The sequence below is a fragment of the Eumetopias jubatus genome, unplaced genomic scaffold, assembly GCF_037043125.1.
Source record: "Eumetopias jubatus isolate StellerSeaLion01/CBP00866 unplaced genomic scaffold, mEumJub1_p1.0 scaffold_17, whole genome shotgun sequence".
Taxonomy (NCBI): domain Eukaryota; kingdom Metazoa; phylum Chordata; class Mammalia; order Carnivora; family Otariidae; genus Eumetopias; species Eumetopias jubatus.
This window is the reverse complement of record NW_028274823.1, coordinates 74,942,795-74,962,365: the sequence shown is the minus strand read 5'-3', so window position 1 is coordinate 74,962,365 and position 19,571 is coordinate 74,942,795. Positions and strand designations below refer to the sequence as shown.

The following is a 19,571-nucleotide window of genomic DNA, read 5'->3' as shown; positions in this document are numbered from 1 at the left end:
ACAGTTACCGGATTTCATGTGCCGGGCATACACCATCTTATTTTAGTCTCACAGCTCTTCTCTCAAACGAGTACTCATCTATCTTAAAATGAGGTAACAGAGGCTCAGAGACGTTCAATAACTTGCTCAAGGCCCAGCAGCTTATAAGAGTGGAATCAAGATCCAAACCCTAGCCCCTTGACTCTTGGCGAGAGCACCTCCCTGTTGGGTCAGGAAGCCTGCGTCTGGAGAGCCAGGGAACCCGCAGGAAGCACGGAGTCAAAGGCTGACACAGTGGCCAACTTGGGCTCATTTCGACAGTCACCTCTGATGCCGGAAGTGGCCAGGATCTCTCTGGCGTGAGATGTTCGCTGCTTGTTGGTCAGTCCGCAGGACCTGGACCAGGTGATGTTTTGCAGGAACCACAGCCCTTGTGATTTGAGTCATTGTCTTAATAAACACAGGTGCGCTGTCTGTTCCCACAAACCTAATGCTGAGGCTCCTTCATCTTTCTATCTGTGTGACTCTCGGGCTCGTATGCTTGGCCCTCCAGGAAGGTGAGCCGTGTCCGTCCCCTTCAGTCTTTGGGAATTCTGTGCCAGCTAACCCGGCAGTCTGAGAAACCTAAGAGAACCCTTGCACCAGTTAGACATTGTCCGGGATCTGAGTTTCCGTCTGTTCTCAAGGGGAAATTTCCCAACACTCTGGCCACTGAGGGGGGTCTCTCCCAGATTTTGCTAGCTCTCTGAACTCTTAAAGACGAGAAGAGGGGAATCCGCCATGACTTCGAGTGGGGAGCTCTCAGATGGCAGGTCACATGCTTCCTAGAGGAGTGATGATCGTTAAGAGAGACCCACAACCGCACAGTACGTTACGGGTTACACGATTCCATCACCGGCACCAGCCTCTTAGACCTTCACTTCAGTGCTGGCCTAGTGATGGCTTCAACACAAGACTTTGTTCAGTATACAGCTGTCAGCACAGACCCAACCGGCCAAGTGGCCAGGATGACCAGACCGGATCACAGGTCAGGGACATCAGGGGAGATAGCCCTCTTAGCCATGAATAGCAACAAAGGGAAGATCTGGGTGTGCCATGCTGTTCCCTCTGAGCCTAGGAGGGTGTCAAGTATTTTCTAACTCTTTCTCTTAACCTCAAAAAAAAAAAAAAAAAAAAAAGAAAAAGAAAAAAGAAAAGAAAAAAAAAGAAAAAAAGAAAAAATCCTACTTAGAGGCAGAATTCACCTGGGTTTCTCTTCCCAGTGAACAGGATCCTCTCTGGAATGTGCTTTGGACGTCAGAATCATGCCAAAAAGTTTCATGAATTCCCTTGGGATTTTGCATCCAAACAAAGTCACCACGGGCCCCAGGACATCTGAGTCTTCAGAGTCCAGCCAGGCAGGCTGATGGACAGATTACTGCTGGGAGTACCTGCATTTCTTGTGGAGATGCATGGGACCTTTTATTTGCTGAAAGCTTTTCTGGGTGGTAAGCACTGGGAGTGAGTTTTTATTCCAAAATTAACACTAAGCCTCAAAACAAATTTTCCCCCTACTGCAAGCCAAAAATACTCCTCAGCAGTTGACTCATGTCCCCACTGCTGTTTGAGTAACTAGGTGGGTGTGAATCCTCCACCAGGGTGATGTCATTGTTCCCAGGACAATGAGCAGAGGACACAAGTAAGAGAGGGCCCCGGAGTCTGCCCCCTGCCGGGTGCCAGCACAGTTCAAGGGAATGGGACTGCCCATCAAAAGGGCTCTCAGCTGCCCGGCTGGCCCAGAGGGCCTGAAGGTACAGGAAGAAGTTAGTGATGCCCCCCCCCCCCGCCCCCCAAGAGAACTAGCTGCAAGACCAAATCCAAATCCTCCTTTGCCCTCTTTTGCCAGCAAGGTGGTGATGGGGCAGTAGCAGCTCTTGGCCACTAGAGGGAGACAAGCAGAAGCCACCAGGATTCCGTCAACGGGAACCGTCCCCTCGATCCTTTTATTCGGGGTGAGTCCTTGTATGTGCCACACAGTCATATTTCACACCACTGTTAGACACCTGACTAGCTGAGTTTGACTAGATTTTAATGGGATTTGCTGAGTCTCCGTTCTGACAAGAGGTAATTCGGGGACAGAATCTCACTCTCCCTTCGCCTGGGGTGTGGAGGGAAGGAAACTGCCCGTCCACCATCTGGATTTAGCACACGTGTCTCTGGCCCACTTCAGTTTTGTACACACGGTCCAGACAGGGGGCGCACTGAGACCGCCCGCCCGCCCATGTGGATGCAGAAGGATCCCCCTGCTTTCGGGTGCATCCTAAGCAAAGAGGGACAGGGTTAGCAGAGAGCTCTGGGCGGCAGGGCGCAGCTGCCCTAGGGAGAGAGGGGGAGAGCACGCAGAGAGGGCAGAACATCGCCATCCCCAGGTTGGGTCCCCGACGGGCACACACGTTAGGGAATGCTTACTGAAATGCTTGAAATGAAAGGTGCTTTAATGAATGCTTGTCAAGTATGGTTTGCAAGCAAGAAAGTTTGCAAGGCACACGGAGACCCAGGCTCCTTTTCTGCTGCAAATCGGCAGGACAGTGGTCAGCAGTTTCGGCTTAGGATGCAGCACATGGAGCCAAGCAAGCCAATGGGCAGGTTTTGGTTGACATGACCGAGTGAGGGAGGAAGACAGATAATAAGGAACTTACCCTCACTCCCATGAACCTGTCCCTGAGAACGATCCATGAGAGCAAGAACACAAAAGCTTTGTTGCAGCAGAACAACACGGAGACATCCGTAGTGTTTACTTTCTTTATTGCATGTAAGTACAGGTAGTTTGTGAGTGTCCAAAGAACACCAAAGGGTGCTGCCTTGGTAAAAAACACCTTCAAAGTCAAGCCATTGTCTCCAAAAAATCGACAGCACTCCCTAAAACAAGGAAAGAGAGGCAGTGTTATTATATTCTTGGGTTGAGACAGACCATTTTTTTCCCCTACACCCATTTTTAAAGCAAATTAGAAGGGGGGGGGGGTTACGAGCCGTTTATTCTGATTTTTTAAATGAAAATCTATTAAGTAGCTCTCCGACCTGTTGCTTTAGTCCATTGAAGAAAATGTCCCACGGTGATCTGACATCATAGATTTATTCCTTGGGCTCACACTACATTTGGAACTGATGGTTCTAGACAGAAGGCACTGGCGTGTTGGGATTATCTGATCTGAAGAGAGGGCCCAGGTCCATGGCGACTGACTGAGGAATTCTGTCACTTGCTTGGTAAGAGAAGGAAGTCACTAGACCTCTACCGTGGGGGAAGAATACTCGAAGAGAACTCATTGAGACAAATTTTTTAAAAATTTGCCTCCGGCTGGAATTGTCTTTGTGGTCAGGCAGCCAGCATGTTTTGGCTGCGATACCACTAGTGTTAACGAGCTATGCATTTTCTCCCCGTGAGGCCATTTTTAGAATCTGTTATCCCATCGTGTGGAGATTCATGTCTCCACGCCCCATGAGAAACTAGCACAGGTCCAAGAGCTCAGCCTCTGTGAACAGAGAGTGGGATGAGGAAACGGCTAAAGAAGGAAGGCTTTCAATGTCATTCTGGATTCCAGGGGAAAGGACCATCAGTGTACGAAAACCCATTTCTGAAAACCAAAGCGGAAGAAGGCAGCAGAAGAGGCCAGGGGGTAGAGAGAGTGGAGAGAGCCCTGAGAGGGGCTTGGTCTGCAGACCTGGACTGCTGGGGAGCCAAGGTCATTGCTCTGCTGCCCTGACAGCCAGACAAGGAGACAGATGAGCAAGGAGCACGGCTCCTACGGCCGTCAACACCCAGGCTCACACGCAGGGCCCAGCCGATGCACCTGTAAGTGAGGACGGGAGTCAGGGGGGGGAAGATAAAGCTAGAACAAGCCAAATACCCCAGCGTTGGGAGAACAGCTGCGGCCTCTGTCACTTAAGATTAAAATGCAGCGGGAAAGGAGGAAAATTAAAAGCAAGAGTCAAATGGGATTTGATGTGAGTTTTAATGTAATTCAATTTGTCCTTATCACCAACCCAAAATGAAATCTGCCCCTGTTCACTACTCGCCTGTGGGAAAGCCCCAGAAGAAACAGGAAGCTCATTACCTTTCACTGAACTGAGTCCTGTGTGGCTTCTAAACCAGCACCAGGGAAAGTGTTCGGATCACTAAATTTCCCACGAAACCAATTCAACTGAGTTGGTTCCAGTGTGACTTTATAGAGACAAACTCTTATCTGATAGGCTGATATTTCCGTTGCTGTGTGATTTTCATACAGTATTTTCTATGGGGTTTTCTCAAGCTCCTGTTCACAGAACAGTCTTCTTGCCCTCGAGAACAAAGACCAGGGATGGCTTCCTTCGTGTTTGGGATTTTCAGTAGCTATAAAGTGGTGCCAGTCCTTCTGGTGTGATCAACAGGAAATGCAAATCTTCTGTCCTGCCATTAATGTCACCTTATTTTACATTTTTTTTTTTTTTTAAGTAGGCTCCATGCCCAGCATAGAGCCCAACGCAGGGCCCTGAGATGCAGACCTGAGCTGAGATCAAGAGCAGGACGCCTAGCCCAGGTGGCCCTAATGTCAACCTATTTTAACTCTACTTAGAGGTTATCCTTCTTAAGGGACCACAATGCAAGTAGGATTTCCAAGTTTCCCAGACTATTATAAAACATGATTCATATTGTGGCAGGGGCCATCCAGAGTCATTTGGACAACCTTATGTCCTCTCTGAGAATCTAAGTGTGATTCTTCCAAAGTGTGATGGTTTTAGAAGTGGTGGGAAGAGGGATTCATCCTGGAGATGGAAAAGGCAAGATTTCTGGGCCCAGCAGAGCTCTGTTGGCCCTTTGTAGACTCATGGTGGGGAGTGCAGCTCAGGTGGGGAGACCTTGGTTCTAAGGAGACAAAGATGATTGGCCCCTGAGCCAGTGAGCCTAGTGCTGTTTTCAGACCAAAGGCTGTCCACTAATCCATGTCAGCTGGGTTGCCCACATGTACCCTTGATTGCACGGGGACCCAAGAGAGATGATAAGCACAAATCCAGTTCTTCCAGATACCTCTTTTTGGTATACAAAGACTAAAAGTATAGTAGATACTCTCTTGACTGTTTTCCACTTAAATGACAGGACAGTTGAATGCCCTTCCTTCCTTGGCAGGCTGAGTGCCCAAGGCACTTAGGTTACTCTCCAGCATGCCTAACCTCTTTGGTTCCTACCAACTGAGTCATATGTTGGCCAAGATTTAGATGTTGTTTGTTTCCAATCCTGCTTGTGCCAATTGTTCTTGGTTATTTCAACTGCATAATTTACTAAATATTTCCTAAACCAATGAAATGTGAGAAAAGAAAGTTGTGTTTTTCCTATGAAAAACTAAGTTGAGTGTTTCAGGGAAGAGTCAATAAAAGCAAGTCACTAAAATACTGCTCTTGAATTAGGTACGAATGAAACACTGTGTAAGATAGGAAAAATTGGAAACATGTGTAAGTTCTACAGTCCTATTATTTGGCAAATACCTATGCTCTTGGTACTCTTTAAAGAACCCTGATTAGGATAGCCTGGTTTGGTGGAGTTAAGGTGGCCAATCATTTTTTTTTTTTCAAATCAGTAAGCACTTGTTTATAACCTGTTATATTCACAATTCTAGACAAGTCACTCTGGCTGATGCAGAACAAGTAAACAGTCCCTGCTCTTGAGAAGATTATAGTGCGATCGGGGAGATACAACTGATTTCCTCAACAGAAAGCAATGCAAGTTTAAATATAATCACATATTAGATGGTGTGGACTATAAAAATGCTATAGAATTCATGTTTAGTGGAGAGATTTGAACCGACTGGACAAGGCCTCATACAAGATATGGATTTTGAGCTGAACCTTCAAGGACAGGTAGGATTTATAATTAGGGTTGGGGGAGAGAGAATGTCCTTGGAGAGAGAAGAGAAGAAATTGTATCAATGAAACAGGAATGAATGGCTATAAAAAAGGAAATTAAATAAAGGATAGATAAGTTAGAGAAATTAAGTAGAAGAGTTGGAATATAAAGCCAAGATAATTTCTTGAAAGAGAGAGAGAGAGAGAGAGAGAGAGAAAAGATAAGATTAGAAGGTCAAGCCAGAAAGCCCAATATTAAACTAAAAGAAACTCCAGAAAGAGAAAATGGGAAAAATGAAGTGGAGAAAATTATAAAAGACATAAATCGAGAAAGTTCTTTAGAAATGTGGGATATGAATCTTCATTAACAAAAGGGCCTACCAGGCACCAAGAAAAATGAATGAAGAAAGAACCAAAACAGCGCACATACTTGTGACATGAGGGATCAAAATAACAATAAAAAGCTCCTAAGAGAAATAAAACCCATAGGTCCAGGGGGTAGGAAATCGTAATAGCATCTGACATCTCAACAACCAAAATGGAAGCGAAACCATAATAACCTTAACATTTTTCAAGGGAAAGTTTTTTTTTGCAAACCAGAATTCCATAACCAGCCAACCATCAATCAAGTGAGATGGCAGAATAAAGATATTTTCGGTTATGCAGTACTCGAAAACATCGACTCCCATGCCACTAGAGGACGGGCTACGCCAACACCAGGGTGAAAACCAAGGAAGAGGAAGGTATGGCGGCAGAAGGCATGGCTCTGACACAGCCAAGAGTCAAAGCTAGTAACACGAGGAGGCTCCGTGGCAGACCACACAGGTCTCTGGGAGTGGATTCTCAGGGAAGTCTTGTGATGACACCAGCACAGGGAGTATACCGATAGGCTTTTGAGATGGCAGAACATTTAGGAAAAAAACAGCAACCATTAATGGAAATCAGGTAAACAAGACAAAAGAGGCAAATATTACTGGCAGAAGAAATGACAGATTGTTCAAAAGGAGACAAGGGTCAGTGAGCAATGTTTGCTTGCTTATAATAATGAAAACACTGTTAACCAAACGTTGGGATGGCATTATGTTGGAAGGATTGGAATCAGGGCAAGTTGGGCATAGGATGGGACGGAAATCAATAGATGTCTACATTTAAGAAATATGGAGGTAAGACTTTAATTTACATAAATTGGCATAAATACCACAAGAATTGGGAGTGGCTGAGAGTGAGCAGGTGTGGGCAGGGGTTGCTGTTTTTTAAGGATTCTTTTAGTGCTATTTCGTTTTTCCCAAGTATGTATATGTATTAAATTGCTAGAAATAAAAAACTGTTTAAAAACACATAAGAGAGAGGTCAAGTCGCTGTGGCTAAAGCTGAAACACGAGTGCTCTGAGACAGTTCTGAGGAGTGCAGTTTGAAAACCACAGATATAGGGAAACCCTGCAAGTTACAGATAAAGATGCCAGAGCCCAGACAGGTCAAACAAAGCCCTCAAGTTCAGACGGTGGTGGAGCCAGACCTGTGCTCATTCCCCACTGAACACTCAAAGATCCCGCTCTCTTTTGGATCCTTCCTATCACCATTTAGATAGGTCTAAGCCTCACCAAAATATACCCCCAAAGTGAAAGCAAGCGTCTTGTCAGCCCCCTGTCCTCCCTCATCCCCTCTTTCAGAGCCAAGGTTTTTCAGAATGGTGGTCTGCACTCACGTCCACCATGACTGCCTCTCTCACTCTTCAGCTTACTAACCCTGTGTCAGCTCCCACCACTCACCCTTGGGCTGCTTACTAATGAGCTCCGCACTGCTAAATCCAAGAGGCACCTGCTTCCTCTTGGAAGCCTTCGACATTGTTGACTGTTCCTCCTTGAAACACCCTTCTTGGCTTCCAATTCAGCACACCCCTCTTGGTGTTCTCCAACCTCTCCACACACGTCCAAGGCTTCCTTCGGTGTTTTCCTAGATTTCTCTTCTACTTCTTCCTCTCTTTATCCTGCAGTCACTGAGCAACTCACCTATTGTTCTGGTCTCAAAGCTCAACTGATGAATCTCTAGTTAAGACACTTCTTTTATTGGATACCACCCTGCACCCTGGACATCCCAGACACCTCAAATTCGGCCTTCCCAAATGGACGCGGTATCCTCCCCCTCAACCCTCCATCACAACGTGGTACCATGACTCATATTTCTACCCAGGCTACATACTTGGGAATCATTCTTAACTTCTTTTCCCTTTTCACATCTAATTCATCACCAAGGCCTATAGATTATTGCTCCTAAATATCTTGTTCCCGTGGCCACTACCCCAGCCCATGCCTCTTCCTCTCTCCCTTGGACCACTGCTGCTAAAACCTAATTGAGCTTTTCTCTCCACTGTTGTCTCTTCTCCAATCCAATCCATCACATTCTCCATGCCACAGCCAGAGAGATCCTCCTCTCCACACACTTTCCCTTAGGATAATGGCCAAGCTCCCCACCAGGCTTGCCAGGTCCTTCCTGACTTGGCCTTACCCTTAGCTTTATGCATCACCACTTCTCCATCCTTACTCTGAATTTCCCTCACCTTGAACTCATTTTAGTTCTGTGAATTCAGTGCTCTTTCTTCAACTCTGCTCTAGGTCTCAGTGGATTCTCTATTTCCTTTTCTGGAAACACTCTTACTTTTTCCCTCTTTGGTTGGTTGGTTTCTTTCCATCCATTGGGCACCAGCTCATATGCCCCCTTCAGTGAAGTGCTCCTGATAGGTGCTCCCCCTAGGCCCTATACTCCTTATTATATAAACAGTATCCTCTATTATAACTGCACTTTACTATAACTGCTTATTTAATCATCTGACTTCTTCACTAAACTTAAGCTCCATGTGGTCATTATACTTTTGTTTCACCTTATATCCTCATAGCCTAAGACGTAATATATGTCAATAATTTTTTTTTTTTTACACAGAATGAATGTGCTTATTCTTTTATGGAGGACCAGTGGTTTTTAAACAATGATGCATAGACCATTAGTCTTAGACATCCCAGGGATCTTTTAAAAATATGGATTGCTTGGATTCAACCCTAGATATACTTGATCAAATTGTCTAGTAAGGGGCCTAGAATCCTATAGAGAATGGTGCAGTTTATAGAAGGGGTACATTCTTGACAACATTCCATAGTTCAAAATTTACAAATCTTGGTGAGTTTTCCCACAGTATACTGTATTTCTGTCTGCCAGCTAATATTAACACTGTCACCTACCATTTCTAGTTCCCTTGGGCTCCCAGAGTTGATATTGTGATTCTTGTTTAACTTTTTAAAATCTTGAGGGAGCCACATTATTTGAAATTTTATGCATAAATGAAACATTAGTCATCCTTATATTTTGTTATTGTGAATTTGCATTAAAACGTGACTGCACTGTATTTTTAAAAATTTCCAAAGGATTCTCATGTGTACTTAAGTTTGGATCCAAAAGTTCATGCTGCCTCTCTGTGTCTCTCTGTTTTCTTTCTTTAAAAAAATTTTTTTAAATTGTGGTAAAATCTACATAACACAACATTTCCTAGCACTATTTGTTGAAAAGACTGTCCTTTCCCCATTGAATAATCTTAGCATCCTTGTCAAAAATTGTTTGACCATGTATGTCAGGGTTTATTTCTGGGCTCTCTATTCTATTCCATTGATTCTCTAAATCTGTCTTTAGGCCAGTATCACACTTCGTGTCAGTTCTGATTACTGTAGCTTTACAATAGGTTTTGAAATCAAGAAATGTGAAACCTCTGACTTTGTTCTCCTTTTTCAACACATTTTGGCTATTTGGAGTTCCTTGACATTCGATATGAATTTCAAGATGGATTATTCTATTTCTGAAAAAAAAAATGCTGTTGGAATTTTGATAGGGATTGCATTAAATCTGTAGATAACTTTGGGCACTACTGATATCTTATCAATATTAAGTCTTCCAATCAATGAACACTGAGGGTCTTTCCCTTTGTTTTGTGTCTTCTTTAATTTCTTCCAGGAATATTGTGTAGTTTCCATATACACGTCTTTCACTTCCTTGGTTAAGTTTGCTCTTAAGTATGTTATCCTTTTTGATGATATTGTAAATGTAATTGTTTCCTTGTCTTTCCTTTTTTGACGTAAATTAAAAAATTGAAATATAAAGTGTATTTCTTCAAATGCACAAAGATTAATTTTTATAAAGAAAAATCGTACATGTAACACCATCTCCACCAAGATACAGAATATGCCAGCACTCCAGAAACTTCCCCTGTGACCTCTCTCAGTCATTACCTGCTCCGCTAAATATAATCGTCATGGAGAGTTCTGTTCCAGTAGTTTACTTTTCCTTTATAAAGATGGAACCATACATTATTTACTTTTTTGTGTCTGGTTTCTTTCACTCATTATGATATCAGAGTAAGAAATGTAAACCTGAGAGAAGGTTGGCACATGGTTCTCTCCCTCACCCCTTGAGGTCTCTGCTCAAATGTCAGACAGGCCTTCCCAGACCCTTCTAGAAAACAGCGACATCACTACCTCAACCACCCCCTCATTTCTTCATCACTTGGACTCACACTCTGTGACATATTTTACATTCACATTGTTTTAATTGTCTTTGTTCTTTCAGCAAAATATGAACACCATGAAAGCAGCAACTTTGTTTTATTTACTGCTGAATCCCCAGAGCCTAGAATAATGCCCGGAGCATCATAAGTACTCTACGAGTACTTGTGGACAAAGTGAATTCCTGTTTCCACACCAGAAGCTGAATTAGAATTTGGGGATGTAAGGCCAGAAATATGCATTTTTACCAGTTATCTCGAATGTATGTACTCCAAATTCTCCAATTCATATTCATATCCAAAAATAATTCAAAATTAGTTTTAAAAGGTAAAAATAAAATTCAAATGTAGACCAATGAAACCTATAGACATCCTCCATCCTTAGTTTCAATAGTGTCATCCTATTCCTGGCTATGCTGGAACATTGGTATTCTCAGAGAATTAAAGCAAAGAAATGTAAAAGGGGTTCTAAGTCTGTGTGTGTGTATTTATGTGTGTGTTACTTTCTTGCTGTATGTGTGTTTGTCTTGTTCATTATATTAAAATGTTTAAAGTGAAAGGGAAAAAAAAGACAATCTCCTGAAGGAAAACTTCATAGAAACAGCTATGGCTTAAATGTGACATAGCTAATGCCACCTTTAAGCCCTGTGACTACAGATTATCAAAGATAGGACTCTCTATTTTTATTTTTTGTTCTTTTTAAACAGGGAGACAGAGAGAGAGAGAGAGAGAGAGAGAGAGAGAGAGCGGTGGGGGAGGGGCAGAGGGAGAGACAGAATCCCAAGCAGGCTCCTCACCCAGTGTGGAGCCCGATGTGGGGCTTGACCTTATGACCCTGAAATCATGACCCGAGTCGAAATCAAGAGTTGGATGCCTAACCTACTGAGTTACCCAGGTGCCCCAAAGATAGGACTCTTTAAGTTAGAGTCCAGATTACTTGATATCTTGTCACTTCCAGAACTTGGTTATTCGATCTACTTAAAGATATTGTGCAAATTGGTGTTTTACTTTCTTGTCATGTTAAGAAAAAAAAAATCTTAGAGTGACTGACTTCTGAAGTAGAGGATTCCTACTACCATTCATGAAGATGGAAATGGAAATACATATTTTCATTGATTATGTCCAAATGCAGTCTCTGAAGAAAGTAGGTGGGGTGGGGGTTAAGAGAGAGGGAATGTCACTTCTGCAGATGCTAAGGCACCCCAGACAACTCAATGCCGAGGTGAGAAATCAGACTCTTAAGTTTGTTCACGTGCAAGAACTACCCTTAAATACAAACCATTAGGATAGTACTTGCTGAAAGAAAACGTGAGCAAGATCTCACATTCTAGAAAAATAACAACAACAACAACAACAACAAAAATGTGAGGCAAACACATGGGCTACTTTTAGGCTAGCAGGGGGCTGGAGCAACCCAAGATGTTTGGTGCAAACAGTATGGAAAGTCCCTGTGGTGCACAGACTCATACATTTTGTAAGGACCTCCGGGTCAGAAACAACTTAGTGCTGGTTTCCAAAGGGTCCACTGTTAAAACCATGTCAATCTGTCTTGGAGGTCATGCAGGACAGGCCCGCTGACACCAGGCAGAGATCCACTGAACACAGCATGGTGCCAGGGAGATGTGATTCAGTGCCAGGGCAGGAAGCTCAGCACATAGCTTAGATCCTTAGAGAACAAATTCAGTCTTGAGCATTAGATAGGAAGACTACTGATTTTCTTCTGGATCTCTCTGTATTGGGCAACTCTGGCCTGCTTTTTGTACCTATGGCTCAAATCTCTGTACTAGGCTCTTTCTGTAGGCTCACTGAGAATAATTCCATCAGCCAATGTTTTTGACTCCCACCATCTCTGTCCATAGCTTGTACTAAAATAAGCTTGCATTACTAGTAGTATATATTGGTGGTGATACAATGTATTATCCAATTTCAGGGACAAACACATACATAGTAGGAGATCGAAAATCATAAAGACTGATGGAATAATGTATAAACTAAAAAAAACTTAAACTAAGTGACTAATTTGGGCTTCCCTTGGTTCACAAATACAAACTGTATTTATTGAAAATAAAAATAATGCTTGGAAATATTAGCAGAGCAAAATTGGAGCTATTATCCCAGTTATACCTTTTTTCTCCTTCCTTTGCAAGGTCTTAAGGAATATGTTCAGTTGAGATACAATGTCATTTCAATATATTTGATATGCAAAAGACAGCCACTGTGTGGGTTCTGGCTCAGAAGACATTAAAAAGAATAACGAAATGGAAGCATTCAAAGAAGGCAACTAATCAAAGAATAAAAAAACTAGAAAACTGTGATAAGGAAGAAATGAAAATAGGTTCTAAAAAATCAAAAGAGTAAATCCAGAGAGCAGTAGTTGGGATAGGCAGGGGGTAGGTTGGGGACATAGAGATGCAGGATAAATTCCCAAAGTATTACTCAGCAACATGCTCAGATGATCTCTGGGAACCAAATGGGAAGGAAACTTGTCTCTTGGAACAGAACTGCATTTCTACCACAGCTTCCCAAGGAGACGTTGGGAAATGCCAGGATCCCTTGGCATGTGGTAGGTGGGATGGGCTCATACCCCTGTGGACAGAAGCTATCTTTTCTGTTACACTGGAAGTTGACCTGCTGCATAGCTTGCCTTCAGCAGATGAACAAAAGACCGCCTACTTGATTCATACGTGAACAGAGGCATCATAGAAAAAGCCAAGTGGGTTGGGCAAGCTTGTAGAAACTCAGACGAAATTTGACACCTACTCACCTTGTGACTGGTCTTAAAGGCAATATGCTTGCTGTTTGTGGTCGATTTATATATCAGCTGGATCAAGATTTTAGGAAATAAAAAATTTTGATTTCGTCTGGATTTCCAAAAAGTTACCTCACCCTACAAGTACTCTAAGTGCAGTCCTTGAGCTGAGCCATGGTCATTCATTCGAAAATGCAAACCACTAGATCAGTGCATCCCTAGGAAAACAGGGATAGGCTCTCACTTTCTAGTCCATTACCAGCATTCACTTCCAACAAGAAGATTAATCCAAAACAGGTGCTGAAGCATCTGTACTATGAATGCATCTAAAGGTGATGTCAGCCATAGCTTTGCAACTGTCACATAGGAGACAGGAAAACAAGAGAGTGAAGCTGGGAGGAAGCTCCTGCCCATCTTCCAGAGCTTGGTAGTAGAGAACTGACGAGGGAGGTTAGGAGTGCCCTAAATCAAAGATATATCTTTATTCCCTAGGGTAGGACTTTCTGCCTGTAAGTTACTTCTTTTATCCAAAATGAGGTTCATGAGGTGAAAGAGCTCCTTCATCACTATAAAAAAGAAAAGCATTCACTGAAGAAGGAAAAAAGAGCTAATTAGGTTTGCGGCAAGAATACCCAAGCCCTCAAAACGGAAGAGTCTCTCATGGAGACATTTATAGACAGAGGCTGGAACCTCATATGAAAGCCAGAAAAGAGGAGAAGATACAATCACAGGACAGAAAACACTGGGCTGAAACACTGACCTCACCCCGGGGACTGGAAAAGCCAATGAGCAACCTACTCATGTGGGTTGTGGTCAGAGCTAAGGTAGATATAGAACCTAATCATAATGATTGTTTTGCTTTAGTTACCATTCTTAAACTTCCATAGGGTAAAAAAACCAACTTGGATTACACAAGGGTCCTGAAAAATAACTATCTTCTGCTCCTAACCCCCAATCCCCAGATCTCCTCAGAGTCAACCACCATGATAGGTTTGTGCCTTCTGAGAAGAGCCTATTCAGAGTCAAACATAGGTGGATACTTTTTTTTTTAACCACACAGATATTTATATATAACTCAAATTATATAGTAAAGTAATGGACTTATCCACAGTGTTATTAAGGATGTAAAACAACTCCTTCACCTTAAAGGCCCTAATTAAAGAATCACGATGCATGGATATAGGCATTGGGGGATGGCCTGTGCCTGCTCTATCTGGTGAAGAGGAAGGAGAACTAAAGGCAAATATTCAAATAAAAGAAAACCTAAGTTCAGGGCCCACAGGAGGCTGCACTTCAATTTCAAGAAATGATCCAGCTGGATTCCTCTTTTCTACAATGGGCTTTTAAAAAGGCCAACTCTGTGGAGCATTTTGTTTGCTTTCTTAAAGGAATTTTTAAAAACATAGAACAATGTAAAAGAAAAATATGAAAGGAGAAAAGTAGTGTTACTCATGATGAAATTTTGACATATTTTTCTTTCCCCCATACAGATGTGTCTACCCACATGTGATCATTATGCACATGCCAGGCGATATCTTGTTTCTTAACTTACAATGTCTCCTAAGAATGTTCCTTTGGGATCACATGGTTTTCTACTTATTGGATTTGTTTTTGTGTAGGACTGCAGCTGGTGACCTTCTGATGGATACTTGCATAGATATTCTGGTGATATTCTGCATCAAATTGGGGCTGGTGAATATAGTGTGATTGTCTCACTATACAGTTGGATACTACATCGCTCCCAATATTTTTTATTATAATAAAAAAGGTGACAAATATCTTCATGCTTATCATTTTCTACAAATTTTAGAATTTTTCCTGAAGAATAATGGTATTCACAATAGAAAGTTGGGGGGAATTACAGATGACTCAGTGTTTATAAAATTACCCACCGACTCACACGATTAGGGTGTATCTGTATTATAAAGAAAACACGTGCCTTGGAAAGAATGAGGTTCCAGACCCCTATGGTGTGCTTGGATGATCACTTTGCATTCAAGGGGTAGTTCCCCAGACTTCAGCATCTAGTGCAGGGTTTTATTGAAAATAGATGGCAGAATGGCCTACCAGCATAGCATATTTATATGGCCTGGGTCACTTGATATCTTCAACCAGTAACAAGAAGAAGACTGTAAGGTGGTTAAAAAAGATATTCACCCCAGCATTAGCAGGAAAGTTGGACTCTGTGAAATTGAATGTTTTTCAACCTTGAGATTCTGAGATTAGAAAATAAAATCTTTCTAACAGGCAAAAGTTAAGAGTGGCTTCCAGCTAGAAGTAGTGAACTATTGGGCAAATGTTTTTCTTTCCCCCCCCTGCGTTTATTTAGAGCTTTAAGCAAACAGAAGCAGCAGAGACCAGTTACCAAAGTAATGAATCAGGCTTTTGATTATTTTGAAAATGTTAAGACATCTTTTGGGGAATTTTAAGTAGAATCATTTTCCCATGTAAGCCACTACTGCTCATAAGTAAGTGAAAGTGTGTTTGCATTTTCCATGAGTATGTTTTAATGTTACGTATCATCCCTTCCGTAGCAGATCCAGGCTTGCCTAGAGTATCTTTGTATATTAGAATCAAGTTGTAAAGACTTGCCTAAACAATCCAAAAGATTAACTTTTTACAGCACAATTAGAAACAAAATACTGAATCACTTTATTAAGCTTGATTTCTTACATTACATGTAGGTTTTCTAAGCAACTAGCAGTTTTGTTATCAGTGAGTCCAGAAGTTTGTATGTATGCATCTATCTAGCTAGTTATCTATCTAATCTATCTATCTATCTATCTATCTATCTATCTATCTATCTATCTATCTATCTAATTACTGGTCAGTTCTAAAAACACATGCCTGAGACATTTAGAGGCAGAAAAAATAGGTCTTCCATGATGCTATTGACAAGGTCCTTTTTGGAAAGGGATCCAAGATAAATAGAGGGCATTAACAGCATACAAAGAATTTTGGTCCCTGAGACTTCCTCCTAGGAACGGTCCAGCTTTAAGCATGTCTTGGAGAGGCAATATTCAAAAAGTACAGGTTGCATACATGTCCCACTAACTAGGAATTTCACAGCCTCCTCCACAGGAATCTGCTCTTTGTTTGGGATTTAGCTGGTTCTTTTGCATGCACAGTCAAACAGCAGAAGTATCTGAAAAGTGCAGAGAGTGAACATCATCTTGTCCATATGGCTCCTGGCTAACGTGCTAGTTAGAATGAAGAAATTCTGCATTCTATGCCAAAGGTGAAGATCAAAGCATCAAAGACAGGATGACCCACAGCTTCCATTTGTACGCAGACTAAAGTGCCAACTGATGTAGCTTGGCCACCTAGGAAAGATGAGCTCTCAGAGTGTCTGTGCATTTCGTCCCAATCTGAAACAGGCTCTCGATACTAGAAACTATTCTGCCTGCTGTAGGGAGTTCATTCAAATATCTGCTGCAAGGAATAAAGCTCCTCTGAGAATTCTTGATTGTGATAGTCTACTTAACCCAGGAGATTGAACAAGGTTTTCTGCAGCGGAAAGGCACATAGGACCATCTCTGGCAGGATGGGATTTCTCACCTGTGCAGGTAGGAGATCAACAGGCTGGATGTGGGCTCTTATGAGAGTCATTAGTGCTGAAACGGAACCAGTGGCTCAGGAAAAAGTCAACCTGCTTTAATGAAGCATATCCCTCTGAGAAGCACCAAGCACTGGCTCAACAGGTCCCAGAAAATAACAGCCGCTGGGTTTTCTTTTTTGCTACTTCTACTCCAGCAATGACCTGTTTTGAGTTTTGCTAGGCTGTCAAGAGTTGAACCAGGAAAACATTTTTACAACACATGACCCAACAGCATTTTTATCACAGGATGGAGAAGGCATGGCAGATCCAGCAGACCTTTCCTTGGCTTTCTAAAAGAAGCTGGAGCTCAGACTTGGTGAGGGTGGGGTGACATGGGATCTGATGATGGCCTCAGAGTCCCAGAATGGAATCCCACAGACTTAGCAGATGCCTGCATTCACCTGCTGGCCAACCTCACTTTCTTCCCAGTGGGTGGTTATTTGCTCAGGGCTTTGGAGTGGTAGAAAGAAGCCTATTTAGCTCACAATAAGGAAGATGCTTCTAATACTTGTTCAACAAGAGAAGAACTGGGGGCTCCAACACTGTGCCTGCCTTTGTTCTCCCATACTATCTTTTAGGTATCTGGGATTCTATCAGTGTGGAGAGATGACTGTAGAAACTCCAAAATCTGACCAAATTTCCTGAAGACCTTGGGTGAGCAGCCCTCCCTCTCTGTTTCAGGCTGTCTCCCATTGTGGCAATGGGAAGTCCAAGGCTTGAGACTGAGGCCTGGGTCAATGACCAGACAGATGCTCTCTGCATCTGTCACCTGAATGGCAATGGCATTTTGGCAAAGGTCAGTGGCCGGAATGTCAATCTTCAGATCCCAAGCTTTGCAAGGGAAAAATACAGTGTACAATGAGATATTTCATATAGCTCTCTCATAGATCCACTCCACAGATATTCAAAAAATAGCATAATGGGATAGTTAAGTTACACTATGAGGATTCGAAAAGGCCTTTAGCCTGACTTTAATCCCTTTATCATGCATGTTAGTATCATCTGCTGTCCTTGGCCTTTCTCAGAGAAGCACGAGCAATATCTTGTCCTATAATCTGTCTGCTAAAGCTGGTTGCAGGAAGGAAGAGCTCCCGTCACAGAGCCCAGCTTGGACAACAAAGCACAGAGAGGGGACCCTGCCTTGTTAGGAACTAAGGCATTTCTCTCTACCTGGCTGGGCTCAGTTCTGCTTAAGGCCACACTCCCATGGGCTTCAGAAGTTCGGAGTCACTCCTCTATTGCTGTCCCCTTCATGGAGGCACCAGGTATCTCTTTCTCCAGGGCTTCTTCTTCAACCTCTAGCTCCCCGGAGGCACCCTGCAAATCTGTCCCCCTAATCCTCTTGGCCTACCTCCCTCACATCTCCACACACTTTTATAATACTTTTTGCATCAGTGTCTCTTCCAACAGGCCACCGGTTTCTTCCTGGAAGAAGGAGCCTGTGTCTTAGTCACCTTAGCACCCGCCAGGACCTAGGACAGCGCCTGACTCAAAAGCGTACTCAGCAGATATTGGTGAGTACTACATCACACAACTTAGCTCTTGATATTTAGGCATATTTTGCCAATGCCAGCACATTTATACTGCTAGAAAGTTTAGCAAGTGACTATCATAGAACTGCAGACTATCAGTGCTGGCAGGGACATGAGAGACCCAGCTTCCTTATTTTAGATATAGGCAAGTTCAGGCACAGAGGTGACAAGCTCTGCCCTGGGCTGGGGAGCTGGTTAGTAGCAGAGCTGAGTCTAGAACCAAGGGATTCTGATTCACTTCCCCATTCCCTGCATTTATTTTAGTGAAACCTTAGTGGTGGGTGATGTGCCAGGTAAAGTGGACTATCTTTATCATGGAATGAGTAGCTCTTCCCCCGCTGGCCAGGACAGAATGAGAAAACAAAGCAGAACCCTTTGCAATGATTCCCTTGCTGCTTCAGGCTCAGTGACCATCAAATGGTGTGTGTGTGTGTGTGTGTAATGCTGAGTGCAAAGAATCTGCCTCTCTGGATTTTGCAGAAGTAGGCATGTGGATTCAGGGTATATTCCCTGCAACTAATTATGCAGATATGTGGGCAATGCTCTTTGCTATTTTCAGGAGATGTGTCAAAGCTATTTAAAATCATGGGCATAAATTTATCTTTCTAAAGAAAAATTCAGGGAAGTTAGCCTCAAGGCTACCCCTTTGGCTTTATCAACAGATTTCTGCTTTTAAAAAGCAGCTTTCTTCAAACTGAAGAGATGTAAAGATTTGTGTATTTCAGCGTTAGATGAACAGGCTGTGTTTTCTTGATCTTGAACCTAGAGTAAAGCAAAGATGCCACAAACTCAAGAGGGGCTGAAAAATCACTGTTGTTTCTAAGGAGAACAATCTCACAAGAGCTGAAAGGAAATTCTGTTGTCTCTCAAGGAGAGAGATGCTCAGAGCTGGGGCTAATTCCATACTGTGCCATTGTGGAAAGAACTGATTTATATTAACTGTGTAGCTTTTCAAGGCTGGCATCAGGAGGCTGGTGTGTGGATGTGTGTCCACTGATTTTGAAGGTTGTTCTCCTCTGTGTATGTGTGTGTGTGTCTCCCTTACACACACAGCCATAACTGCCCAATCCAAATGAACAGTCGAGACTGCTTTAGAATTGGATGGATTTCCATGGCACACACCAGTAGTTTCTTTGAAAAATAAATTAGACTGGACCTTAGGAGCTGTCTAAATACATACTGGTTGGCCCTGCATTACTGACTGAAGACACACATTGTTTACCCTTGAGGAAGTCACTGGTGGTTCCCTGAGATTCAAGGATAAAAAAAAAAATGCCTCAGAGAAAGCTGTCCTTGCCTTGGGGTATTTCTCTAGCT

At 42.8% G+C, this 19,571-nt stretch overlaps 1 protein-coding gene across 2 annotated transcripts in view; it reads right to left on the bottom strand.

Annotated features, from left to right (window-relative positions):
• Positions 1-19,571, bottom strand: part of SLC35F3 (solute carrier family 35 member F3) — a 391,086-nt gene that overhangs the window by 10,428 nt on the left and 361,087 nt on the right. For both annotated transcript variants that reach the window (XM_028104641.1, XM_028104642.1), the window contains one exon: positions 2,658-2,877. In XM_028104641.1, coding sequence (XP_027960442.1) covers positions 2,658-2,877 — 220 coding nt within the window. The remainder of the gene's footprint in view (positions 1-2,657; positions 2,878-19,571) is intronic.